General features: G+C 35.3%; 2 protein-coding genes across 2 annotated transcripts; both read left to right on the forward strand.

Moving 5' to 3' along the window:
* Positions 1-900: 900 nt before the first annotated feature.
* Positions 901-6,372, forward strand: LOC128179029 (putative amine oxidase [copper-containing]). Its single transcript, XM_052846500.1, has 3 exons — positions 901-1,337; positions 3,022-5,118; positions 5,283-6,372. The coding sequence occupies exons 1-3, from the start codon at positions 1,296-1,298 to the stop codon at positions 5,574-5,576; spliced, it is 2,433 nt and encodes an 810-aa protein (XP_052702460.1). The 5' UTR covers positions 901-1,295; the 3' UTR covers positions 5,577-6,372.
* Positions 6,373-12,547: 6,175 nt separating this feature from the next.
* On the forward strand, positions 12,548-27,253 carry LOC128179064 (uncharacterized). The gene is made up of 19 exons (XM_052846559.1): positions 12,548-12,664; positions 12,937-12,996; positions 14,315-14,407; positions 14,842-17,813; positions 17,912-18,055; positions 18,189-18,347; positions 19,050-19,139; positions 19,707-19,788; positions 19,971-20,047; positions 20,507-20,644; positions 20,942-21,079; positions 21,231-21,376; positions 21,712-21,871; positions 24,847-25,078; positions 25,373-25,480; positions 25,587-25,714; positions 25,903-25,991; positions 26,153-26,233; positions 26,366-27,253. Exons 3-19 carry the CDS (start codon positions 14,371-14,373, stop codon positions 27,063-27,065), a joined length of 5,481 nt encoding a protein of 1,826 aa, XP_052702519.1. The 5' UTR covers positions 12,548-12,664; positions 12,937-12,996; positions 14,315-14,370; the 3' UTR covers positions 27,066-27,253.
* The last annotated feature ends 41 nt before the right edge of the window (positions 27,254-27,294 follow it).

The following is a 27,294-nucleotide window of genomic DNA, read 5'->3' on the forward strand; positions in this document are numbered from 1 at the left end:
AAGATAAAAATAAATCTTCATTTTTGACGTTATAACCTTAATAATAACGTTTTGGTTTCGGTTTTTACTTTATCAATAAAAACCTTCACCAATTTATCACAAGATTTGTCAATGCGCTAAGTACCCTACCTAAACGGACATGCATGGAAATCTTTGTCTTTAAGAATTCCGATTTAAACAAAAACTATTATGAAAAATTTTCACATAAAAAAAGAAAGTGCATTGGCATAAAAGGCGAATTATTTATTGAATTGTTCATTCAGTCGACACATTGGAAAGCTTGCTATGTTCTCTAATTGCATATTCAAAATTATGCGATTTTACCATTATTTACTGAACAACCCTTTAGCTAGATTATATCTAATAAATATCTAATAAAATTAATTCATACTCCAATATTAGCATAACTTCCATGGCCATGACAATTTTCAGGAAAAAAATCCTTCAAGTTAAATTAATATATATGGTAGCGGAATATCTCTTCCCGAATTACTTTTTTCCATATTCCAAGCATCATTGATTCATTCTTTTAGCATACATATAATCGTGTACTTTGATAGTTTCACAAGGGTCGATATTTGAATAATGATAAATCACATTTGTTTCCCGTCTACCAGCATATAGCCACTGTATTAAATAATGAATTATTTTGTATAATTCTAACACATTCACGAACATAAATACATCCATATAATCTAAAAAAAAACAGAATGGCTAAAAATCTATTTTCCTTTCCTTTTGTCAGAATATACAACTTTAAAAAAATAAAATGGAATAATTACTAACGTTGTAAGTACACGTTGGCGTGGCGTTCTGCCTGAGAACTGCATTGAAACATCGCAGCCAATGTTAAAGAGGCGGTCCCAGTATCCAGCGATTGATTATTGGGCTCTTCCTTCGCGTTCCGCCGAAGAATTATTAATACTACCGTTAATTTGTATGAATGGTGATTTCTTTTTTTTTTTTCTTTTTTTTTTTTAGAAATGACTTATTGAAAACTATGGGTCACGTGACCAAGAGATACACACCTTCGATAATTTGCTGCAACATCGTAGGTATATATTCTTATATAAATTGAAAACGATGGGAATTCGAAGCAGAGAGACACTACAGTTTGTGTCTTTAATTTATTCATTTCTCACTTTAAAAGTTCGAAAGTTCCTAAAAGGATATTTTCCGAGTACAAAATTTGGACATTATATTGCGTGGTCACGGATAAATTGACAGCAGATCGGCGTAGTTTGTGACCAGTATTACAAATTTACATCCCCGGACAACATAAATTAAGAGGAACCATGCACAATCATCATAGTGTCACTGTCCACTATCTGAAGAAGGTAAGATCCTCATTAATCTGTGTTGATAATCGTACTGATTTTTTGATTTTTATTGTATGAAAGAACTGTAAGGTTTTATTTGAGTAATTGAAAATAAATTGCGATCCTAATAATTCTTTGAATAGCTTTCACATCGTCATTCTCAAACTATTTCTAAAAAGTGGTTGAATTTAAAAAAAAAAAAGGGGAAATTAAAAAATAGATTCATGAAAAATTTGTTTTTATATTCAGATAAGCTTTGTGAACGCTGCATTATATTGTTTTAAGTTTTTTAAGAGCAGAAAGAAATATCTCTAGAAATTTTTTTTGCCAGATATCATTAGAAGATATTTTTTTTCGTGTGTTTTATCAATGAAATACAATGACAGCTGAATTATTCGTCTCTCTGAAGGTGTCTAGACCATTAAGGAATGCAAACAATGCATTTTAAGTGAAGGTTGGGGGGGGGGGGGGGGGTTTGCGGAAGAGTCAAGGAAAGTTCGAAAATAACGCATATCTTGCAAACTTTTTGTCCATATGATTAAATTACGAACTATCTTTGCCTGTGGGTGATATGTATTCTATTTAGAAACATTAAAAACCAATTGATTTCTCGACTGATTTCCAAGGCCAAGAATTTGAAACATTAACCTATATTTACGGGTGATTATCTTGTATAAAGCAGGTGGAACCACTAGGTCATTCCAGTAAAATATCGCAAAGAGAGAAAAAAATCTAGTGTATTTCCTAAAGTTAGTGGAGCAAATGAATTAAAATTTTTGACGCATACTTGGTTTCCATCCCGAGCCAGACGGAATATTGGCATTAGAGTTTGTAGGTTGGTAGATACGGAGGTCAGAAGCTAAAGAAGTTAGGCCACGTTTGTTTACAATGAATTACGCGTAATCTAAAACACTGCTCATCGCTCCTCAATCAACCGGTATATAGCGCAACTGACCGAATTCTGACATTTTTTTCGTATACAAACCACTGGAGAAAAGTTAACTTTGATTATAATGGTGTATCCCACAAACTATACTTACAACTATGAAAAAACCAAAGTTTTTTATTCATTGAAATTAATTCACATACCTGAAGAAAAAACCCTCAATATTTGAAGACTGGAGGGAAAAAATAAATCCTGAAACTAGTTCTGTTCAGAGTCCGTGCATTCTTTTCGTTTTTAGTAGATCATAGTTTCTGCATTTATGTGACAATCAATTAAAACAGAAATAGATCAAAAGAAATCAGAACCAATTTCTTTCACTGTTTACAAACAGAATTACAGCTTTGTTGAACAAAAATCTTTTAATTCGTATAATCCTCGCTAGAATCAGCTAAATGTTAGAGCTTATCTTGTGCTATTTTCCGTTCATTAGATTGAGACTGAGCTTAATATTTGTTCGATTCTCCTACAATCACCAAGGCCAGCGCCCCCTGTACCGCCGAGGGGGACGGCTAGCTAATACGTCACATGTACCATTCACAGCTCTGATTGATAAATGTTGACAAAGATGAATAGCACAGCTCAAATCTTCCAATAAAACTAGTTGAGATAATCTGTATCAAAGTTAGATAAACTTGGTATTTCCTTTCAAATACTAACCCCCACACATTTAATACTCGCAATGCGCATATAATTAATATTAATTGAACTTCAAGTATTTGAAACGCATCATAATTTTTCTTTTTATTTCATTTCCAGCATACTGTCGTCAACATGAAAGAATTGATTGACAGCACCGTCAAGTGGAAGTGGCTGACCTTCCTATTTTCACTTTCAACTTTCATCTTTATGTTCTTATGCGTATCAATATGGATAATCAAAGATCAAGAAATAGATACCTTTAGCGCAAATTATGGCACTTGTCCGGCAGAAGAGTTAGAAGAATCAGAGATTTGGAAGACAGTGGAAAGAGCACATGGCAGTGTTTTGGATACACTGTCAAAAGAAGAGATTAATTTGGTTGTCGACTATCTCCACGACAAAATGAACTTAAAGCACCCCAAAGAAGCACAAATTGACCAAAGTTTTATTCATGCTATTGAGGTTCATACTCCAAGAAAAAGTGAAGTACTAGACTTTTGGGATAACAATGGCCCCAAGCCAAAAAGAGAGGCTAAGGTTTTTATAATGCATGGGGATCAAAACCCACCATTTATTGGAGAATACATTGTCGGTCCCCTTCCAAATATCACATATGCAGAAATAATTAACACAACTGCACGGACGACAAAAGTTCCTTATATATATAGGCCATTCTCCAGTTTTGAGTTCATGGCGATATACAGATACGTTATAGGCCGAGTTGCCAAAGAGGCTCACCAAGTACTTGTTGAAAGTTACAACGCAACCCCGTTTAATTGTGGCAATCAGTGTTTGCGGTTTTCGATGACTCCAATCTCCAGCGGCTACCTTCCCGAAGGTACGAGGAAGTCGTGGTTTTGGTTTGCTCATAACGTTGAGTTCTACACCCTGCACCCTCTAGATTTTCAGTTTTTAGTAGACATGACCTCGAGCGACCCCAAAGAGTGGAGAATTTTAGATGTATGGTATGCAAATCAGTTATTTGAATCGCTGTCTGTTTTCCTAAAAGCGTACTCTTGTCAGCAAATAAATAAAACCAGAATTCCGTTCCCTACAGGAGAAGAAAGGACATTTAGTTCACTTGAAATGAGAGAGAACCAATTCCCTAAAAACGGTAGACGGCCGCCGCGGCAATTCTACCCCGACGGCCCTCGATTTGAAGTAAATGGAAACTCAATTAAATATATGACTTGGGACTTGAAATACAAAATGTCGACTACGAATGGCCTGCAGCTTTTCGACATTAAATTTGATTCGGAGAGAATTATATACGAATTAAGCATGCAGGAAGTAACAGTCTTGTATTCAGGTTTCAGTCCGACCAACCGGATGTTGTACTACGCCGACAGCGCCGGTCTGTTCGGGACTCGTTCCCGGGGTTTAGTCCCAAGCGTTGACTGTCCCGAAAATGCCGAGTTTATCCACTCTTACCTGTACTCAGCCAACGAGAATGGTCATCGCACGTATGAAAACGCTTTTTGTGTTTTTGAGCACAATGCAAACTATCCTCTACGACGTCACCGGGCGTACGGACGCTCCGGCGCTTTTTACGGTGGAATGGTTAACTCTGTACTCGTTGTAAGAACTATTATGAGTGTCATTAATTATGACTATGTGTTTGATTACATGTTCTACCAAAATGGAATGGTTGAGATCCGGGTTCTACTGACCGGTTATTTAGGAACCTCGTTCTACGTCCCGCAAGAAGAAAATTACGGCGCGCATGTGCGAAAAACTGTCATAGCTGGACTTCATAATCATCTTTTTAATTTCAAGGTTGATCTCGATATCAAAGGAACTAGGAATATATTTGAAACTCTCGATATCAAGATGGAGAACAAGACTGACCCTTGGTATGGTCATCACCATGTTCAGAATGCGTACGATCGAAATATTCGACGAACGGAGAAAGACGCTGCCTACAAGTATAACTTTGACACCCCCAAGTATTTGCTGATGTCCAACATAGGAAAACACACACCTCAAAATGTCAGACGGTCTTACAGAATTAAACCATCTGGAATGTCAAAACTTCTTCTTCCCGAGAATTACGGATTTAGCCGCTCCATATCGTGGGCACGCTACCAAGTGGCCATTACCAAACAGAAAGACTGGGAGGAATCCAGCAGCTCTATCTTTACTATGTGGGATGCCAAAAAGCCGGTAGTCAACTTCCAGTCATACATAGATGACGATGACGATATAGTCAATGAGGTACGCTTATTGGCTGTGATATTTATATTGAACTTAATCCAATGCAACGTTCCTTTTTAATTGATAAATATAAATTAGCATTGAAACACTTTAAATAAATTAAATGCTAATAATTTTTTTAATTTTTGCAATAGCACCTTATTGTATATTTCCTTATTTTTCAGGATTTGGTAGCCTGGGTAACACTAGGAAGTCAGCACCTGCCACAAACGGAGAACCTCCCAAACACCCTGACGGCGGGGGGAGCGCTTTCTCTCTTTCTTAGCCCGTTCAATTATTTTGACGAAGACCCGTCAATGAGGTCTAAGGACTCAGTACGCATAACTCCAAAGGATCCGGAAAAACCGACAGAGGGAGCCAATGTGGAAAGACATCACAAATATACCCACCACTGCAGTCCGATTCCAAAGTACCCGGATGTTCATATGTCAAAAAATAGTACTACTGTGTTCACATAAAGAACGCGGATATTCTAGGAGAAAAGTGATATTTGAATGGCAGCATTCTACCGACTTGTTTTCAATTTCATGTTTTAAAAATATTGTTCCATGCTACGTTTTTGTTTGTTTTTATTCAAAGTTTAATTATGAATTTCTCGTTATCTTGTTATCTGAAAAATCCGAAACTTGAGCCAACACATGCTGGGAAAACCTTACTATTTATGATATGTGGGTGTCGTGTATTTATGAATTAAGGGTTGGGAATGAGAAAAAGTGTGTAAACAGTTGGTCGGTTTTTATCTCTATGTGCAAATATCAAGTGACTCAGCCCCGGAATTGTCTTTGAATTATCCAATTGGCGTAATTCATAAAGCTTAACAAACCGTCCATTCTGGTCTCGCTGAGGCACGGCGCGGATATGATTTCTTGGGTTATTGCTTTGAGCGTTAAATCGCTGCTTGATGTCAATAGCGCAAATAGAAACGTATCCTGGCCAATTTTTGAACGAATGTTAAGTATACATGATTGTAGAGATAAGGAGAAGTGTGGATTGTATGTTTTTCTTGAATTATCAAGCGATAAATTGTGAATACTTGTTAAATTATATATTTCTATTGTCTTTGTGAAAACGGGCCAATTGTGTTTTGTTTTAATTGTGGTCATGACTTGTGTATCTGTTATACATGTACGATATTTGTATACCTAAATTAATCAGAAAACTGAAGTATGACTGTTTATTCATATGTATGTTATTTTATTATAAAAAAAACCAAAATGAAATATACAAAACAAAAAACCAATAAAAATGAAAATCTCCAAACTGATTAAGTTTAATTTTTTTTCCTCGGGATTGGTTGTTGCTTGGTTTTTTTGGACATTTTATGCTCCTTCTTTTGTCTATTAAATGCATTTGTCGGCAAATCGAACACTCCCAAAGAGAAAGTAACGGAAACCAGGCACTAGTCCAATCCCAGGGCACCAGTAAACCCGAGTCTGCCGAATCTATACCGCACGGTGAATGGGACAAACTCAGAAAGGGGTCACTTCTCTACAAGGCCATTTATTCTTTACTAGATTTTGCCTTGAGAAAATACTATTTATCCTTGCTGCTGCTATCTATCTTCGCCATGTTGGAAGCGCAAGATTTTTTGTAATTAAACCGATAGAGCTTAATCTCGATATAAGTGTCATTTCTACAAATGCAATTTTTTCTTTGACCGACTTTAAGCATTTTTCTTTTTACTCTATTGTATTGTGTGAAATCGGTTAATTGGGTTTAAGGCCAATCACTCGCTATCTGGGAATCAGCGTCTCCAATAATCTTGGACGTTCCCATGTCAATAATTAGAGATTAACTCGTCGTCATTGCTGGTAACGTTGATAAACAAGTAGTCGTACTGTTGTGAGAATATCTGTACTGCTAAATGTCAATGCTCATCCAACAAAATACAAAATTGATAATTTATTTATTCTCTCTCACTCTCTTTCTCTCTCCGAAAATTAAAGATACATAAAATTCATCATATCTAATCGAATATAATTTCAAGTGCAGCCACATTGAAATTTTCTATTAAATTGGCCTTGGTATACAAAAAATCCAGTTAAACATAATATTATCGTGATTGCTTCAAGACTGTCTGGGGTTCAATAAACATACAGGCTGACAGCCTGATCGGTATGTACTTCAAGTTTCGGTGTAAAGCACCTAAGCCCCAGACACAAACTTTTGACCTGGCCTGTCGGCATATGTTTTTCAAAGGTCAAATGCCACAACTTACGCAAGATTGCAGTGTAGTAAAACATTGATTTGAAGTCGATTAATCCACAGGATGGACACAAAATAACAATAAATTTGTGCTGAAATTGCAATTAATCTCGCCTGAATAAATGTCATCTCTAATTGACTTTTTCCACAATTTGATTTTTTTCTTCGTTAATCAGCCTGATGTAGGTCACTATACGACAGTTGTAGTGAAAGAATTGACAGCACACGAGAAAACAGCACGAAACCCGGAGTACGCACGGTTTATTAGAATATAGACGTCTTTTATTATGACACTGGATTCAGTGGGAGTAAGTTTGATCATTTCTCGGTGCGTAGTTTACGTGTAACTTTGGACAAGAATCTCGTTAATCAGTTCTACGTGTGAAGTAACATTTACATTGATCGACGAACACTCAACTTTTATTGGTCCATCTGAGTCGAAGACTCAGTGAGCTCTCCTAATCAAAATGTGTCCGTTGTCTGTCGTCGTAAGCTTTTCATCTTCTCCAGAACCACTGGAACCTGACATAAAGCATTATTGGGTAAAAGGGATCAAGTTTGTTCAAATGAACGCTACTTTAGGAGGGAAGATAATTCAGAATTATTATTAATTTTTTTTTTAAATCTTCTCAAAAACCATTTGGTCAGAAAAACTGTAACTTGTATGGATGCATCCTCAGTTAGTTGTTCAAATCATGACCCCCGGGGTTTAGGTTGGGGCCACAATGGGGGGGGGGGAATTATTTCATAGGAATAGATTGAAAAAAATCTTTGAAAATATTCCTCGCAAAAGCTATGGGATTCGAAGTCGAATTTTTTCATAGAAATATGTAGGTATAGAAAATATTTTAAAAATTTTGTTCCTAAAACCCACTGGCCCAAAAAGCTGCAACTTGTGTATAGATTCAATTTTGTGCAGATTATGATCTCCGGGGGTAGGGTCTTGCCACAATTGGGGGGGGGGGGGGGATCGAAATTTTACAAGGAATCTATTGAAAAAAAAATTCTAAAAATCTTGTTCTGATAAATCATTTAATCAGAAAAACTGAATCCTGTGTAAAAGCACAGGTTGCTGAGATAAAAGTTTTTACAAAATAAGAATGAAGTCACAAAAGGGGGGGGGGGGGGGGGGGTAATGGGAATAGAGATAATTTTCTCATAAATACTGAAACAACAAAAGAACCTAGTTATTTAACATAAAGACATGTCGATAAAAGTCCGAAGATTTTTTTTAACTTTTTGAGCAAGGTCCTCTGTACTTAATTGTCAAGCTATTCTAAATTTGGTACTGTAATGCTGAATTGATCAGCTAGAGTTACGGCTATCCTTGCTCAGGCGAGCGATGTGGCCCATAGGCCTCTTTTTATATTTTTTTTCAAAAATCAGAAACAGTACTTTCCGGGGTTGATAAGAAAAATTGTTCCCTTTTTTGTGTTTGATCATTTGGTCAAATAAAGTACTTTAAATTCAAACTTTGACTACTAGTTGTGAGATTTTATCCGTAATACTATCATGACCCATATGTAATACTTGTGTTTGTCGTACATCATTGATGCTTTAGTCTGGTGTGCCCATGATTACTTGTTGATATACATTTTACCACTATTCATATGCGCAGCTTCTTTAATTAGAAAAGCAAGGAGGACATTGTTGGTAGTTACAAGACAGTTAGCGTTGTTTCTTTATTTTCTTTGGCTATTTTTGCTAACCGCGCGCAGTGTTCTTTGCCAGAAAAAAAGAGAAAATATATAGCACGCGCAGACCTTTTCTTCCCATAGGTACTGATCTAAAATATGCATTTATACTTATTATATAAATTAAGAAGTCAAATCTATGAAGTGAAGTCTATATAAAAAACAAAATCTTCCTCATTTTTTACATCCTAAACTATACTGAAAAAAAGTAAAAATTACCCACTTATCTAAACTTTTTTATGAATAACAAAAAAAATAGATAAAATTTAAACACAGACAATTACCTTAAACTCGGGATCAACCTGGAAACAGAATAAAAACGGATATAATGGTTTTACTGAATGAACACTGTCTGGGAGGGTTTCCCGCGTCGGATTGTAAGTATGTTTATCTACCCGAGGTGAGTACGGTCTAACGCATTTCAAAGCCTAGATAGTGAAGAAACAGCGTACAGCTCCGCTATAGATTCAGAAACTAAGGATGGGAATAATCCTTTATCAGCAAGCATCGTGAATTCGGTGTAAAAATCTGATGTCAAGTCTGCAAATTTGCTTTCCCTAGTCTAAAATCTTAAGAATTTCCGTCGATAAAATTAATTTGATGCAAATTTTTGGATGCTATCTGTAATCTTTCGATGATCATCCAAAAAATTTGCTTACAATGATCTGTACATGGTGTATTTTACAAAGTGCCATTCATGTTGTGTTTTTAGGACGAAAAAAATGCTTACGAAATACTGAAAAATTGTGAATTGGGAAAAACGACAGTTAAAGTGCTAGTCTACTTGTTTGGCAACATATTTAAATGTACGTAAATTTGACAAAAAATTGATGAGTGGGAGACCTAAGCAAACCGTTATACCGTATCTCGTATCTTTCTATCAAATTGTGGTGATCGTTTTTTTTAACTTTAATATCCTTCCTTTCTATCTTTTGGCGATTATAGTTTTTTCCCCGTAAACGTTGAAACCATTGAAATTGTTCAATCCTTACAATGAATATTACCCCTTTTTGTGTTAAAATGTTCTGAATACCCACTTTCCGGATCAATTCATTATACAAATCCTTCAATTTATTTATTTTATCAATTAAACATTTTGCAATATTTGATTGAAAAATCGATCATTTAATAAAATGGTCATTTTATTGGCGGATATGTGACTGCATTAACGTCTCCCAATGTTTTTATGCTTAACGATTGTCTGCATTGTGTTGTACTATATAGTAATTTATACCCGTGTATTTTTCTTTTGTAAATATGAGTATAATTTTCGTTTGCATAGATGTATATTGTACTGTTGTATGTTGTATAGATATTTTTATTTAATCACACTCAATCGTTGGACACCAAGGTCAATCTTGCTTCTCTTGAAGCAAGACCGACCGTGGGTTTGCGACAATGATCAAATTCATGCATATAAAGATCAGTTTACCATTCGTTTTGTTTAAAAAAAAAAGAAATGTTCATTTTAATAAATGTATATATTGTACTGATATCCTATACCTTAAGGTGTAGTACTAATCTATGAACTCGTTGGGCATATTGTACATATGTACAGCTGTATACAGGTGAGTTCTATTGAAATACATTGTAAACATACAGATTACTTTGTTGGTGTATGCACCATGTTGTACTACTGTCTGAATCAGATGTATACCCATCTTCTTTATACATGTACTGTCGTATAGCAAATGCGGGGTAACTTTTAGAAACCTATTATTGCTAAAAAAGGAATCAGAGTTACTTACCTTTGAGAGCGCCGATTGTTTATGATCGTCTATACTTTCAGGATGTTATTAAATACATTTTTTTTTAAAAAGGAGGTTGGCACCTGAATTAATAGTAATGTCAATCATCTGAAAACCACTTGGATATAAAGATGGGGACCTAAAATGTTCATTTATTTTATTTGTGACCTATGTCACATGCCATTTTTTTTTTAGAAATATGGGGCCCCAAACAGAAATGATAATTTTCCTAAAATTATTGCTGAAATTTGGCACAGAAATTGATTATTTGAAGAAATCAAACAAACGTTTATAGTTGGAACTATTATTTAGTTAGATTTCAATACAGTATGAATCTGAACTCAGGTAGTGACTATAAAAGTAATATCTAAGTCAAATTAAAAAAACCCTAGCTATACTGGTGGCTTTATGTGCCAGTACATAATGAACTCAACAACAGATGTAAAGATTGTCACACAATTTTGGAGTAATCAAATTATAACGCAAATAAAAAAAATGTAATAGAAATGTCATCATTCCAAAACTTTGCATACAAATAGACATACATTCAATGTCTCATGCAAAAGTAAAAAAAAATAGGGGTCACATCTCAAAAATTTGAGATATGGCATGAAATAAGCTAATTTTAAGCAAAAACTTGAGTAAGTTTTTTCTTGACTTCTATGAAAAATAAGCTGAATATGCAAAATTTTATCAAAAGAAATATCAAAATAGTGTTCAGATATGTTTTTCGGAACATTATAATGAATATATTGTAATACACAAACTCTTTGGAATCTTGGTCTGCGCGAAAAATGAGGAAGCTAAAGTCATGATACCCTAAAACTATTGAGTTATGAAAATTGTTCATTTCCTTCTTGAAAACCTTTCGCCACAAAATATAGTCCTTTACTAAACTCTGTAAAAATGTTGTTTTTTTTAAAGAATTTTATTCCATATGGTTTATTTGGCATTGTTAAATACATATGTAAAATAGAACAAACATATGATACAGAATTTTCAAACTAGAGGTGACCCAAAATGGCTACCCAACCCTGAGGAGCGAACCTCTTTAAGAGGGCTGAACGGTCGAGGCCATTTTTAGACAGAACTGATCTCCTCTAGAAGAAGACTTCTTAATAAAGATATCGGAAAATCCTCGAATTTAAAAATGAAATTTATTGACTTATACACTTAATTCAAATTTTGTAACTTAACAAATCATTTTTAAAACTTTAAAGTAGGTCTGACGTGTAATTTGTTGACCATCCAGCCTCCTTAATGACAGAAAATATCAATTAAAATGAAATGTCTAAAATCTTCTTGTATAATTAGGAATCATGTTCACCATACCGTTAGCACCCATTCAAAACCAACTGATGAAAAGAGATCACTAATGCTGAGGCCAAACCGTTGCTTAGGACTTAATGAAAATCATTTTATGTAACTCAATACAATAAACTTATTTTTGTCAATCATATGCGTAGGTAATATATGAGAATTTACAATTGAAGTATTTCGAATATCTAGCTACTAGTGAATATAAAGAATGAAATTAAATTCGCGGTAATAAAGAATCTCTCTCTCTCTCTCTCTCTCTCTCTCTCTCTCTCTCTCTCTCTCTCTCTCTCTCTGATGCTATGTTTTTGTATTTGATTTTTCAAGCTTTAAGCTCTGATCTTCCGCCCAGCAGCAAGTGATTCCGGAAACAAGTCCTTCAGTGTGTCGCTCTAATTATCCTGTCTTACACAAACACTTCTTCTTCACATACCTATCCCACTTAGTCCCCAATTAAACGAAAATAATAATGGTACATGTGCAACAGTACATGTAGCATCTGTTGGTGAGTTGTGTATATCTCACCCCTATCGGATATTTTACGACTGTTTTAATATATTCAAATTCAGCAGATATAGACCGGTAATGTATTAAAGTTTATAATTTCATTTTATATAAATTGGATTAGTGACAATTATTGATTTTCGTGATATTTTTATCCATATGTACATAATTTTTATGATTTGGAAATAGTACGATACATGGTCAAGAACGTTTAGCATGGTTCTAAATTTCATTTCGAAGTAAATCAATTGAATAACTTTTTATTAACGTCTTTTTCTACTTTCTGTTTTCATTTTTACTCATTTTTTACACAATACATGAAAGTAGACATTTCATATCATTTTTCATAGAGGGAAGATATTGGGATAATGGACTTGACACAATTTGCCATCAGCTGACTTCAAATCAGGGTGAGTACATACGATGTGTGCCAATGAACGTGGACTAATGTCACCACATATAGGATAGTTTATTGATACTCGAAATACCTACACCGAGCAAATCTACTATAGAGGTGATAGCGCCTCATTACGATACACCTAATAAATATTATCAACGGTGCGGAGTTGACCTGCATTAAACAATTTCCCCGTATCACATGATAAACGTTTATGCTGATAAGCTTACAGACACATCAACCCTCTATGAAACACAACAAAGAAGGTAAATATTTGTTTTGACAACCTTTTTAATGCTTAAACAACTTTTTCGATTACTTTTACTTAAGAAATACTTAAAAGTAATACAAAAGTATTATAAATAATTGAGTTGATGATACATGTAACAATTTGTACTGCGAAACGAGTTTATAGCGTAATTGACGTGTTGTCATGTTTTGATCCTATTTTTTTTTCATTTAAAATCCAGTGTATTCTAATTGATTACAATCCGAAAGATAGAAAGACAAGAATAGAATGAATTAAATACACATTTTCTCCGTTTTACATAATAACGTGCATGACACAATGATACAGGAAGATCCTCCACTGTATTTTTCTAATTACTAAATATAACATAATACATGCATACACAAGTATATATTCAAGTCTCTAAATGTTTACTTATTACATCCTCTGTCCATTTACCCTTTGATTTAAAAACATATTATTAAAATTACATTAATGTTATCGTTTAAGAATAAATGAATAAACAAGCTGCATAGCGTGTTCGTTTTTATACAATTTGAAAATAATGTTGATTCCATGAAACCACAAGATATAGAACCATTTTAACAAGAGCTTGGACTTTGGGAAGTTGTGTCAGACAGCAATGTGACGTAAGCCTGTATATTTCAATGTAGGCCACTTAGCCATGGTTCTTTGAAATCAACAAGATTTGTCTGGCTCTTGAGCTAAGACTATGAAATCGTTGCATATTTCACTTGAAACCGCATCATTCTTAACTTGAATAGATAGCTAAGCCCTACTAAAAGTCCAAGCTCTTGTTGAAATGGTTTTATATAAAGCGATAATATTATATTTGCTTAAAATGTGAACGACCCTTAAAAAGATTGAATAGAATAATCTTTTTAAAAAATGAAATTACGAGTACAGTAAGAGATGTAACTGTACAAACACTGTGATATTATGTCGGTCAAAACGTTATCAGATTTCAATGTTTATTTAGATACTGGCCATAGATTTGAGTATTAATTGGTATATAGGTACATGCAATATGATATCAAAAGCTGCACTGCTCTCGACATGAAAACACTTGATTAAATTTCAGATGCTGCTAAGGGAGTATAAGAGGATCGTTGGAGTCTTGTAGACTGAGATCGTCCAATGACGTCCATTGTAAAGACCTGCCTCGTTCTCGTGTGTACGTACCGTCACACCCACAAAGTACTTAGTACAGATAATTAGTTTTCTGCAATGCACATACACATATATGTCTTGGTGACTTATTCAGATTAAATTTCATGAATAATGGAAGAAGTTTATGTGAATATTAGAATCAATTTATCTTGAAAGTTTTACAAATATAATCATATGGATGAACATTTCATTCGGAACTCAATTGTATCTTCATGTGTAGAACTGATATACATGTCATCATGATTTTACATTATTAACAAATGTTAAAAACAAAATGAATTAATTCTTGAGAATAATGTGCATGCAAATTTTAAATAAAATTTAATGATTTTTGGATTTTTATTTGATAGATTTTAGAAACCTAATAGTTTATAAAATAGATATTTACCAAGTGGAAATTATAAAACTTCATGAGGATACATTTTTATTTGATATCAGGTTGTGTACTGGCTTTCAACGGATGCGTAAGTAATCCTCTGCCTGATAGGAACCAGCCTAACGCACAAGGATCAGGGGAATTGGAGCATCATCAAATACAACGCCAAGAAAACGAAGATGCCGCACCGCCTTTGAACAACAATGCCCCAAACAACACCCAGTACGGAGAAGGCAACACCAATGTTCAACAGGGACTTGGATTGCCAAGCTTTCGGAACGGAGAAATATTTTTGAATAGAAGTTCATCAATACAAGAAAGAAGTGAAGGGAATCTCCAAAGAAATAAAACAAGTGAACACAATGAATTATCGAGTGAACAGAATCCAGACCAAGCAGCGCAGGCATCTTCTTTGGAACGTAATGTTACAGCAGATTCATCAAGAAATGATCATATCGTAGATCATCTTAACGTTATTTCAATCCATCGGAACAACAGCGAGTCGGGTTTACAAGCAGACAGGTTCAGCCATGATGGGCAAGCTAGTCATCGAGACCAATCATCCAATGTGAACTTCGGGCCCAGTGGAAACCAGGAGGAACATCTTTCCGTCGTTAAACGGACAGTTTTGCCTGCTCTTTTCCCCGAAACACAAAATGGATCGCTTCCAACTCATTCTTCTGTAAGCTCTGAAAGTGGCGAGATATCTCAGTCTGAAATCATCCACGAAAATGATACTAATCTTCAAGGAAATAGAGAACATGAGACCAGAGTAATGGAAAATGAAACGACGATAACGGTCATCACACTTAAAACAACTGTAAGCCCCGAAACACTGAATTCCAACCTGTTGCTACCAGATACACATCCTGATTCTGTTAACATAATTGAGCCGGGAGTTGACACAGAAGGTAATGTTACCGAAAACAGGCAAGCCAATGAGACTTCCATTGCAAACAAACAAGATGGAACAGCTTTGCCGACAGAAAGTGTACCTTTAGTTACCATTCCTATCCCACCGCCAGAAAACCAAGCAACGGAGATTCCTCAACCCAACAATAGGGGAGAAGAGAATTTACACTCAATCAATTCAACAACAAGAGAGCCACTGCCAACAAAGGAAAACAAATATCGGACTAAAGATGGCATCCCAGAGATGACACTGCCGATTAAAGACCCCGATCAACCAGAAATAGCGACAGAACATAATACTTTTCCTCAGATCTCTTCTACTGAACCGGTTACATTTCTTCCGAGCTCGACCAGTGAAGGATACATTACAGAAAAATCAACGACTCGCGGTCTTCCAGAAGAAGTTGCATCAACAACCGTTTCTTCGATGAAGCCAACAACACAGTTTACCCCAAGATTACCAACTGAACAAATTATTATCGAACGAACAACATTTTCAACACATCCACAGGAACAGCTTCCTACAGAGAAGATTTTTTCAGTGAATTCATTCTCAAGCAGTGGAATTTCTTACACCAGTACCACTCCATCCAACGAAGAAGCTAGAGAAACTCCAACTCAATTTCCTCCAAGCGAAAGAGTACCAGAAGTCCCTATCAGATATCCTACAGAACAAATTAATCCTGAACCAACTGAACCAATCATACTAACAAGTACACGTGCTGTTGTCGTGACAGAAGCTGGATCGGGAGACGGTCGGAGAACAACATTTCCAGATGAAAATGTTCCACATGTAACTTTACGTATTCCTACAGAACCGATGGAGATTCCTTCGACTACAGTCTTACCAGATACGACGTCAATTAACCTTAACGGCAAGAGAAGTTCTGCACCTTATGCCGAAGTGACTGAAAAAATTGCTGGCAAAACAGACAAGGGAAGTCATGTATTAGCCACAGAATCAACAACAATCGGGAGAAATTCAACGACCTTAATCCCAACTACAGTAACTACAAAAGACAGACCTGGGCCTGTACAAATTACTACTACTACCACCACCACTACTACCACTGCTACAACTACTTTTACTTCTACTTCTACCACTTCTGCTGAGATGGTCCAAAGAAGTTCCTATTCAACAATACAAAGTACTTTTCCACAAATCGAAATACACAATACTACTGAACCAAGTATTCAGTTGACAACTAGACCGCCAAAAACTAAACATCCGTTAGCTAGTAGTCGTCTTCCTTCCAACAACATGACCACAACTACGTTATCTAGGCCAGATACTCCCCCGACAAGAGCAACGGGCATCAATACACGTTATAACCCAACCGTGACATTCAATACAACGTCACAATTGTTGACACACCCTTCGACACAACATCCATCAACATCAAAGCCGATCGAAAGAACGAATGTAACCTTTGAGCAAACTCATCCTGCATCGAAAGATAATAGTACAGTGGCTTCAATTTCACCTACAACATCCAATTATCCAACGACTCCCCTTGACACTTCTAATAAACATAATTACACAACAACAAGAACTCCACAAAATACAAGCACTTCAGCTTCGCGCCTCACTCCCTCTCTCGTAGGAACCACTACTTCATCGTCAATCATTCCCTCTTTGTCAGTCCACAATGCAACCTCCAGGTGGCCAAATTCAACATCTCGATCTACAACTAAGAAACAAAGGACAAACGCACCAACGACGAAGAAACCGACAGAGATGCCACACAAACCGACGGAGAAGCCCGAGGATGTCGCTACTACCCCAGCAATAGTCCCACCGGCGTATATCAGCATGCAGTTTCAAATGACACTAAACGAGTACTGCTCAGGAAAATCAACATTAACAAAAGTTTTAACTGATATTGTAAAGAGAAAGACGGATAAGACCTTTAATGAGACTCAGATAAAGTTCATCAACCAGCTGTGTTACGATGAAAGAGTTTTTGATCCCAAATATATTAATGATACAAAGTCGACAATTGTGACGGTTGATATATACATGACTGATAAAAAAGGCCAGATCGACATACAACTGACGGTAGATTCCTCCCATGTCCTTAGAAGAGGCTTTTTAACCTCTCAATCACGTTATGGCCAAAAGGTGATTTCGAATTGAATACTCGTGCTTTCCTACACTTATCATGGATTAGTTTCTTACGAAGATTATCCTTATATTTGATTTCTTTATCTTTTCGGCAGCTTGTGAATGTCCATCTCATCACTTCATATGTAAATAATAACCAGAAAGACTACCAAGAGACAGGGCTGAGCTCTGGTATGACAATAGCTGTCATCATCGTTATAATCGGAGGCGTTTGTTGTATTTGTCTGATTGTTATTCAGGTTCGTTAATGCCGCTTCCCAAGCTTCACTGAACCAAAGTGTATTCACCTAAATTAAATGATTCGCAGTTCCCCGTGTGTTTAAGTTTGAAACTCAGTTTCAATACTAACACCAAAACATTTCTTATTTGCAGATCTTGATGCATAAGCGGCACGAGAAGGGGTCTAGAAACATTTTGCCTGGCCCCAACCGCTTTTCACTTAGAAGCTTGGACTCTATTGCTCTGAATGCTGTTCCTAAATCAAGACCACACAGCGGCTTCTGGAACCCTGGTTTGGACCGTAGTGAGGAGGTAGTTGTGATTTAAAAGGAAATCTTTAGGATTCCAAGCTATTTAATTAAAGTTAGGTGGTTAACAAAATACCAATCATATACTTGTATGCCTTAAAATCTTACAGATTATATTTTTTTTGCCAAAAACCTTCCTTTTATTACTAAAGGAATATCGAAATAGAACCGTTTAAACAAGAGTTTGGACTTTCGGTGGGATGTTACTATCTAGTTTGCTCATCAAAACAAGCTGTCAAACATTGACCTCCTTTCTTCTAATTCGCTAAGAGAACCTCATTAATATTCATAGACTGTCAGAGCCGCTGCTCTGCTGTGTGAAACTGATGCTGTTTCAGCGAAATATAACTCCCTGGATGAAGTCGGACGAGTGTCATCAAGTTTAATGTATGCATATTTATAAGCCAATGGCTGGACAGTAAACAATGTGTAGACCCCGCCTTCATCAAATCGGAGTTTATCACGTACTGCATAAAGTCAAAGCTCTTGTTGAAACGGTTCTATTTAAACTTTGAACATCTTAATGAGATCAATATGCCATTCTAAAAATGACCATGACGACCGTCCGGCAATCTTAATCTTTGGCTTCAAGTACTAGTACACATACAAAAATAAACTGAAATGGCATGAACATATATTTTATAAATTCAAAGAAAGATATTGTAAGAAACAATAATAGAATCTTACATGTTACAACTATCCACAGAACATATCTTCCTCTCCGACCAATCCTCTCGGATTCAACAGCCTGTCCAACATGACACGGGATATGGTTGAAATATATAAAGAATATGAGGTAAAACTGAGTAACTAATAATTATGGAGGAAATTGACTTCAATTTACATGCAATACTTCTCTCTGTTTTTACTGGTTGTAATATTTTGTATATACGGGATAGATACAGTGTGGATTTGTGAGGAAGAGCTGTTGTTACTGCAGTGTATGCTTTATGCATTGTGATTGAAATGTGTAGGGCATTTGGGATAAATTTACCGGGGGACCAGTTAATTTGTTTTATTGTTTGTTGGGTTTTTTTTTTTTTGCTTAATTAGTCAATTCTTTCATGAATCATATTCGAGTTTTGGTACGATATTGTTCAGTTATTATGAACTATCTTGAAACCTTTTTTGTATTCCTTGTTTTAAACTAACAAAAACGATTAAAAAAAAGACGTAGATTTACATGTTTAAAATCAATAAAAAGTATAAAAACACCAAATAAATTCAACGCATACAACAGACATTTGTCCAGAAATCTAGAATTAAGTTTTGGGCATGATATCATAATTTGGATTTTCTGGTAAAACACTGAATGTATATCAATCAATATAACTGATACTACTGTATTATTTTTTCTCTTTAGAAACTGCCACATGAAACACCGAATCTTTCATGTGTACCCATTGGAGCAGAGGACAAAAACAGATTCGCCAACGTCATTCCAAGTAAGTGGCGGGAATCGAACCACTACTAGATTCAAACGTGGGAATCTTTGTATTGACAGCTATTAATTTTATGCTGATAAAAAATGAAAGGCTTTTCACCAATTTGTTTACGAATCAATTATTAACAGCACTGTATCAGTACGTATAAGGTACACGGTTCGTGGTTGGTTTTTTTTTTACAGTATCACATTCCCGTGTCAAACTGAAGAAACTACCCCATGAAGAACATTCCGACTACATCAATGCCAACTTTATAACGGTAAATTTATTAAAATCCTGTGTTGAATCATGTACAAAAAAGTAAGAAATACATTTAAAATTGCTTTTTCATTTGACATTATTTTTGTGCTTTCTGCATTGTGCTTTCTGCACAAGAGGCAAGCATTGAACTGTCTGAGCTTACATTAAATATAAGGGCTTCAAGTAAATGTTTCAACTAATCAGTTTTTTTACGTACGGTATTTCATTATGTGAAAATGTCAATGACAATCGTGTACTAGTATATTCAAAAAAATAATTAGAGCAAGACTTCTAATGAAATTTTGTACATGTATTGGACGGTCAGGTTCATGACGACATAATGGGAAACTTTAGAATGTGTTGTCATGTCTCGAACACTAGTACTCTAGACACTTATTACGGTAAAGTCAAAAAAATTATACTGGCAAAACATGTCCAACATGTGCAGACATTGTAGACGTTATATGGTCGGTTGTAGGGATACAACGGGGACGTCCACGCGTACATCGCCACCCAGGCCCCTCTGTCCAACACCATTGGTGACTTCTGGAGGATGGTTTGGGAACAGCAGTCACGTGTCATCATCATGTTGATGGCGGTCAATGAAGCCTCTCAGGTACGACCAATCACCAGACCCAGTGTGTCAATGTTACAACGTTTGTATTGTGTAAATAAGAGAATACGCATATATTCCATAAAACATGATACAAATGTAACGCTATAATACCGTACCATCATGTTGTGTCTAGAGGACTTAATATTATCCTGCAAGCAATTATTCTGTGGTTTTTCAAATCTTCCATATAAAAAAAATCAGAAAGAAAATGATACTCAACATTCTTCTACCCATATACAGGTATAACAGTTGACGGTAAAATTAACAGTACATACATGTATGTTTATCTCTCTCCAGCCACGTGACCCGTCTTATGTCCCAGACACTGAGGGCGTCAATGGTCGAGTGCGCTATGGTGACATAGTCTTGGTTCTGAAGAAGAAAGAAGTTAGACAGGAGTACATAATGTCATTGCTGGAGGTCAAAGACATAGAAGTAAGAACTCAATATCTAGAAAATACTAGTATTTAATTTTATTAAGCCTACCTTTACTGAGACAATTCCTCTACTTAAATCGCAAGTTTTGTAAATATTCTTGCAAAATAACTTATCAATTATAGTACAAAGCAAAAATTGTGTTTTGTAGCACAACTTGGTGCGTGAGGTCCGACATTTTTGGTTCACCAGCTGGTCTGTGGATTCCATTCCGGAGCCGATATCCGTGATCAAGCTCATCCTGGACACTCGGGTCCATTACGAGGACAGTGGGGCGCCGGTTATCGTTCACTGCAGGTAGAGAACTGTGGTTTTCTGGGACTGGTAAAGTCACTAAAAACACTACTACAACTTATTCTATAGTATAAATATTGATTCTCGATATCTCATACTACCGTGTAAATTAAATTTCTTTCAATTATGATAATGATTATCAAATTGTAGCACAAAAGTACTGATTTTTTATGAGCTTAGAAGAAAAATGATGATAACATGTAACAATAGGAAACAGATACTAGTATATAGCTGTTTCTATACTATTAACTTCAATTTTCATTTAACTCAAAGACACTGATTTTAATATTTAAGTGGTGAAAATCAATGATCGAAAAAAAAATACCTGTATGTTTCAGCTCGGGCACCGGTAGAACTGGTTCCCTGATAGCCATCGACATCTGTATGCGGTCCTACGAGTCCAAGAGAGTGGTGGACATCTTGAGCTGCGTGAGCAGCATGCGTAAAGAGCGCGCGGGGGTGGTCCAAAACAAGGAGCAATACGCCCTCATTTATAAGGTGCTCGTTTTATTACTTTATCTGCAAACAGTAGAAAATTGTTGTTTAGGAAGAAAGACTTGATTCAGAAGTTACTGTGTTGGACTCTAGGTGGTATTTTGGATAATAACAGAACTATAAAATTATTGAGTATCAGAAATGGTTTTCTACAATTTCGAAATCGATATTATTATTATAAGTGTAACAACCGTCAGCTTGTATTCCTTTATTACATATGTGTATGAGAAAAAAAAACTAATACACTAATATACAACTTCAACTCAATGAGTTACCATGGTGTAAGTAAGTTCTGTTGTTTAATTTTAAATAAAGAAGTTAAGGTACATGTATGATTAAAACAATTTTAGATTTATTTGCCTCTAAAAAGGAATTAAATGTACATGTATAATATAATGAATTCTTTTCGGGCATTACATTTTTGTCTAAATGTATCTTTCAGACATTGAATGAGTATGCGGTAATTATGGGCAGTCCAAGACTGGCACCGTCTTCCTCCTCCGCCATTCAACTGCAGCACATGTTATAAATCCGCCAAGAGAAAAGAGATCCAACACACAAAACCACTTGAACAATTTACCTTGGTCAATACTCATTCATATGTATTTTATAATAATTTCTTTATCGTTCTTCAATTTACATACTAGGTGGCATTCAGTATTACATGTATTGTCTGTAACATTGATAAAATCGTACTATAATAATTTTTCCCTAGGGAATTGAAACCCAAATTATTATATTAACTTACATACTTATTTGGTTTCCGATTTTATAGCATAAATATTTAATTTTGGTTTCCAATTTTATAGCATACATTTTTAATTGCATGCACAGATTTTAGACCAAATCAAAGCGGGTCGGGTAAAATTTGCAAAAAATGCACATTTATCATTTATGTACTAAGTCTTATTCAGCATGAAAAATATTGATATCGTTTAGTATCAAGAACAACATATCATATCCTAAATTTGAATATGATTAATTGATTCACATTGTTATTTTCATTTACTCGTTATTCAACATTTTGAATTTTATTCTATGACTGTGGCTGTATATTTATATTGTTAACTCACATGTAAAGGTTGTCATAATATATCTAGTTTTTTTTTACTTGTTTAAATGTGGTATCACTTTGCTGGGAATGTGCAATTTGCATAGATTTAAACCGTGTTCATCTTGTTGTTATGGATGTGAATGCTAGTCTTTACTTTTTGAATATATCCATGAACCTCCCCCGTTTTATATGAGTCCATTTGTATACGTATATTTTGATTAGCTTAATTTGAATATTGTTTTTATATTTCAATAAACACATACATGTAGTTTTTATCAAAAGTTAGCATGACAACGTCAGTTCTGTACGTTGAATGATTGCACTTTGTTGTTACATTTTTGTACCCATCTTTTCAATGTATACAGTATATAAAACAGGTATAAACAGGTGCTTGGAGATAGAATTAAACCCCAGCCCCTTTCCTATAATACAACTCCCTCACTCGTATATGCACATGCAGGTGGGGTTTTTACATAAGTCGTTTGTTTTCCGTAAATTTCCTGAAATAATAAATTCTAATAAATTAATAAATGAAACGATAATTTTGAAATAAGGTACTAGTATATTATGCACTTGCCTTAAATGGAGTTTCTGTTAAAGGGAGAGTCAGTTACCCCTTGGGTCTAAATCGGTTGAGGAGACTCCACAAGCACCTGTATATGTATTTTGAAATGAGATGTTGAAGTGCCAATAAAATGAAAATACGATAGAGTTGACTTAAATTTACTAAATTTCTATTGATTTCGAAGTGTTATTGAGAGATGTTTGATACTGTAGGTGCGTCAAAATTAGAGAGGGTATCTCTGTTGGCAAAAATGAATCAGGGGAGATTAAGTGCCATCAACGCATGGTTGTCAAATGCAGGTAAACTGTTGTACATATAATTTCCAAATGCATTAAGTCGATAGAGTTCAAAGTTAAGAAATTGACATGTCAAACAAATACTAATATATATGCGTTATGGTGTGGTCGTAAAATGCAATTTTAAATTATAATTGCTTAATTTACTTTTAATAGTCTGCTTTGTGATAATAAATATGAAAGCACGCAAAACTGAAGAAAAAAACTTATTTCATCATAACATTACAAGGATGGCCTTGTGCAACTTCCAAGTCTTATTCTTTGACCATTGAACAATAAATTTAGCATAATATTTTACTCGTCCTTTTAGCCACAAGTCAGATTCGGCCTACTCCGTTTTCCGCAAACCTTTGGCAGAATCTCATCAGTTTAATGTACTCTCTTAATTTCGATTGCCTTTGGTTGCAAACACGCGTACATGTACATGTAGCTGCGTAGAAAAGGCTGCGTTCCCATGAACATGTAAGTTATTAAAATTAAATTTCAGATTAAAAAGTGACGTGCCGGAATTTTAAACGTCGTTCTGTTTGGTTCTAATACATTCGGAAAGAAGAACGATAACTCTTATTATACCTATAAACAATCATGTTACGTTGAAAGAACTTTTGATTTAAACGTGTTTTATTTTGAATGAATCCCATAGATTGTTGCGAGTCATGTGTCGAGTGATGTGAAGTACGTCTGACAGTGATTGCAGGTAAGTTCACGTTCATTTCACCGATAAGTGCTGGTTATTCAGAGGCCTGCATTGGTGCACCAGTGCAGGCCAACAAGCCGCTAAATGCAGGAGAATAGAGAGATATATACCCTATCTATAATATAATATATAGATAGGGTATACATCTCCTTATTCCCCTACATTTAGCGGCTTGTTATATAGATAGGGTACACATTTTTTTATTCCCCTACATTTAGCGGCTATTGATAGAAATTCAGAGGCCAGTGGTTAGTGCCAGTTGCATGCTTCAAATTTTGTAAATAAAAATTCACCGAAACCCTCGATTAATTTATCTTGTATAAGAATGATTAGATTGCATTATTTTCTGTCACGTATTTTTTCTAGTTTTTAAAATTTTCACCAGCAAGAAAAATGTCAGTAAATTATTCGGATGGATTATCTCCATATGAGCACAAAGGAAAATGTGGCCAACCAGAAAAGTTTGACCCACAAGATTTAGTGGCAGAGAAAGTAAAGAAGCTAGCTGATTTTGTCAGGGCGAGTCGACACCTTGTGGTGCACACAGGAGCAGGCATTAGTACATCTGCGGGCATACCAGACTTTAGAGGGCCAAAAGGTATAAATGTTGTACATGTAACTACTCTTAATCTCAGCGAGATTCGTCAAGACAGAAAATTTTCTACTGACTTGAAGAGAAAATGTTATAGATTTTTAGTCACAACAAATCCCACTGAGATGAAGTACCCCTTTATTTGGTCCCCAGAGGAGTCTGAATCTTAAGAGAAGCTGAAAGAAATGCTTTATTATAAAAACATGATGTTACACAGTTATAATTTTATTTTGTTGTGTTTCATGCATATTTGATATGCATAACTGGGCATCGTAGTATACATACAATTTTTATTTTTAGGAGTCTGGACTCTTGAACAAAAGGGTGAAAAACCAAATGTTAGTGTAACCTTTGATAATGCACGACCAACACTGACCCATATGGCACTGGTTGCCTTAGAGAGAGCAGGTAAATATCTATTATTTCAAAAGTGTTCATTCTTTTTCATGGATTTTTTCTCAACAAATTGATTGTGCTGATTTTCATGGTTGTTGTTTTTTTTTTTTTGCTTCAGGAATTGTCAAGTATGTAATCACACAGAATGTGGATGGTCTACACAGTCGATCTGGTTTCCCTAGAAACCGACTATCTGAGCTCCATGGTAACATGTTTGTTGAGGAGTGTGACAAATGTGGATCTCAGGTGAGTAATACAAGTATATGACTTATTTGGTTTGTATGTTTATTATTATTTTTTTTTTTACAGTATTTGGGACAATTTATAACAACATACAAGTTACTCCCCTTATCATATACATTATGCTTGACATGAAAGATGAAATAAGGTTTACTTACATCTGTTTAATTTCTTCCATCTGAACCTGTTTGTAGTTCATAAACAGTTCTGCTCTATCCACCATGGGGCTGAAACCAACAGGAAACCCTTGCTTATTCATTAAAAGTGGAGACAGAAAATGCAGGTAAGCTTTGAAATGCAAATTGAGGTGTATAACCTATCATATTGAGGTGTATAACCTATCATATTGAGGTGTATAACCTATCATATGTCTCTAATGAAAAATATGCATGGTGTCTGATTGAATTTTATCGCATTTTATTGAACTTTTACAAATATTTGCAGAGGACGACTCAGGGACACAATACTTGATTGGGAAGATTCACTACCTGAGAGAGACCTGGAACTAGCAGACAAACATGCTAAGTACTGAATAGTGCTCATTGTGTTTTATTTGCGGATTAATTTTCATAAGCTTCAAACGAATCAAATCTCTCAAAGGTTTATAGGATTGATAAAATACGCTGAACAAAGTTTGTACTCTTGAATTTGTTTCAGGGAGGCTGACCTGAATCTTACCCTGGGAACATCTTTGCAAATAGTTCCAAGCGGAAATCTTCCACTAGCCGCTAGGAAAAAAGGGGGCAAGTTAGTCATTGTGAATCTTCAGCCCACCAAGCATGACAGTAAAGCCACACTGAAGATCCATGCATTTGTGGATGAAGTGATGTCAGCATTGTGCAGTGAACTTGGTATAGCTATCCCAGAATTCCAAAAGCCAAGTGCATTGCTGGAATCTGTGCACACTGTCAAAGAAAGGAAGTTGAATGTTTTTGTGAAAGATTTTGAACTCTCTCAGGATTCAGGGGTTAATGGTGTGAAAACTAAGCATGAAATTAAGAAGGAAGAGGAGGAAACAAAATTAACTGATCAGAATTTATCACAAGAAAATGACAGGTGCCCTGTGAAGATCAAAAGTTTAAATGAACCCAAGGTACATTCTGAAACGTGCGGCGTTTTACAAAAAGGTGAACAAAATTCTTCAGAACATTGCAAGAATGAAGACCAGTGTGAACAAAATTTGGTTGTTAAATCTGAACAAGAGGACAATGAAAGCATCAATGAACAAATAATTGGACAATCAGAGGACCAAAATATTGATCTCAATGGAGAACCCTCACTTAAAAGAAAAATGTTACCGCATGTTTTTAATGCTGATCAAATTCTTAACAGTGTAAAAGTAGCAAAGCTGACCTGATTATTATTTTGTTCACAATTCAATTCGTAGATAAAATAAATTCTTGTATGTACATTGTGTAAATATACAAGAATAGCGCAACAGTATGTACATTGTCGTTTTGTGCTCTGTAAGTAACTATACCTATAGTGGTTAAACATACATGTACATGTATCTCACTTTGCTGAGGAATAAAAAATATGATTGTTTTTGTTATCAGTTTGTTTTATATGTAACAAGTTTGTTAAAA

Source organism: Crassostrea angulata, chromosome 3 (assembly GCF_025612915.1).
Source record: "Crassostrea angulata isolate pt1a10 chromosome 3, ASM2561291v2, whole genome shotgun sequence".
NCBI lineage: Eukaryota > Metazoa > Mollusca > Bivalvia > Ostreida > Ostreidae > Magallana > Magallana angulata.

Excerpts from the sequence above, each read along its gene's own strand:
- LOC128179029 (XM_052846500.1), top strand. The coding sequence starts at position 1,296 with ATGCACAATCATCATAGTGTCACTGTCCACTATCTGAAGAAG. Across the intron at positions 1,338-3,021 it reads CTGTCCACTATCTGAAGAAG|CATACTGTCGTCAACATGAA; the intron begins GTAAGATCCTCA and ends TTTCATTTCCAG. Across the intron at positions 5,119-5,282 it reads ATGACGATATAGTCAATGAG|GATTTGGTAGCCTGGGTAAC; the intron begins GTACGCTTATTG and ends CTTATTTTTCAG.
- LOC128179064 (XM_052846559.1), top strand. The coding sequence starts at position 14,371 with ATGACGTCCATTGTAAAGACCTGCCTCGTTCTCGTGT. Across the intron at positions 18,056-18,188 it reads TTTGTCTGATTGTTATTCAG|ATCTTGATGCATAAGCGGCA; the intron begins GTTCGTTAATGC and ends TCTTATTTGCAG. Across the intron at positions 21,377-21,711 it reads CCGGTTATCGTTCACTGCAG|CTCGGGCACCGGTAGAACTG; the intron begins GTAGAGAACTGT and ends TGTATGTTTCAG.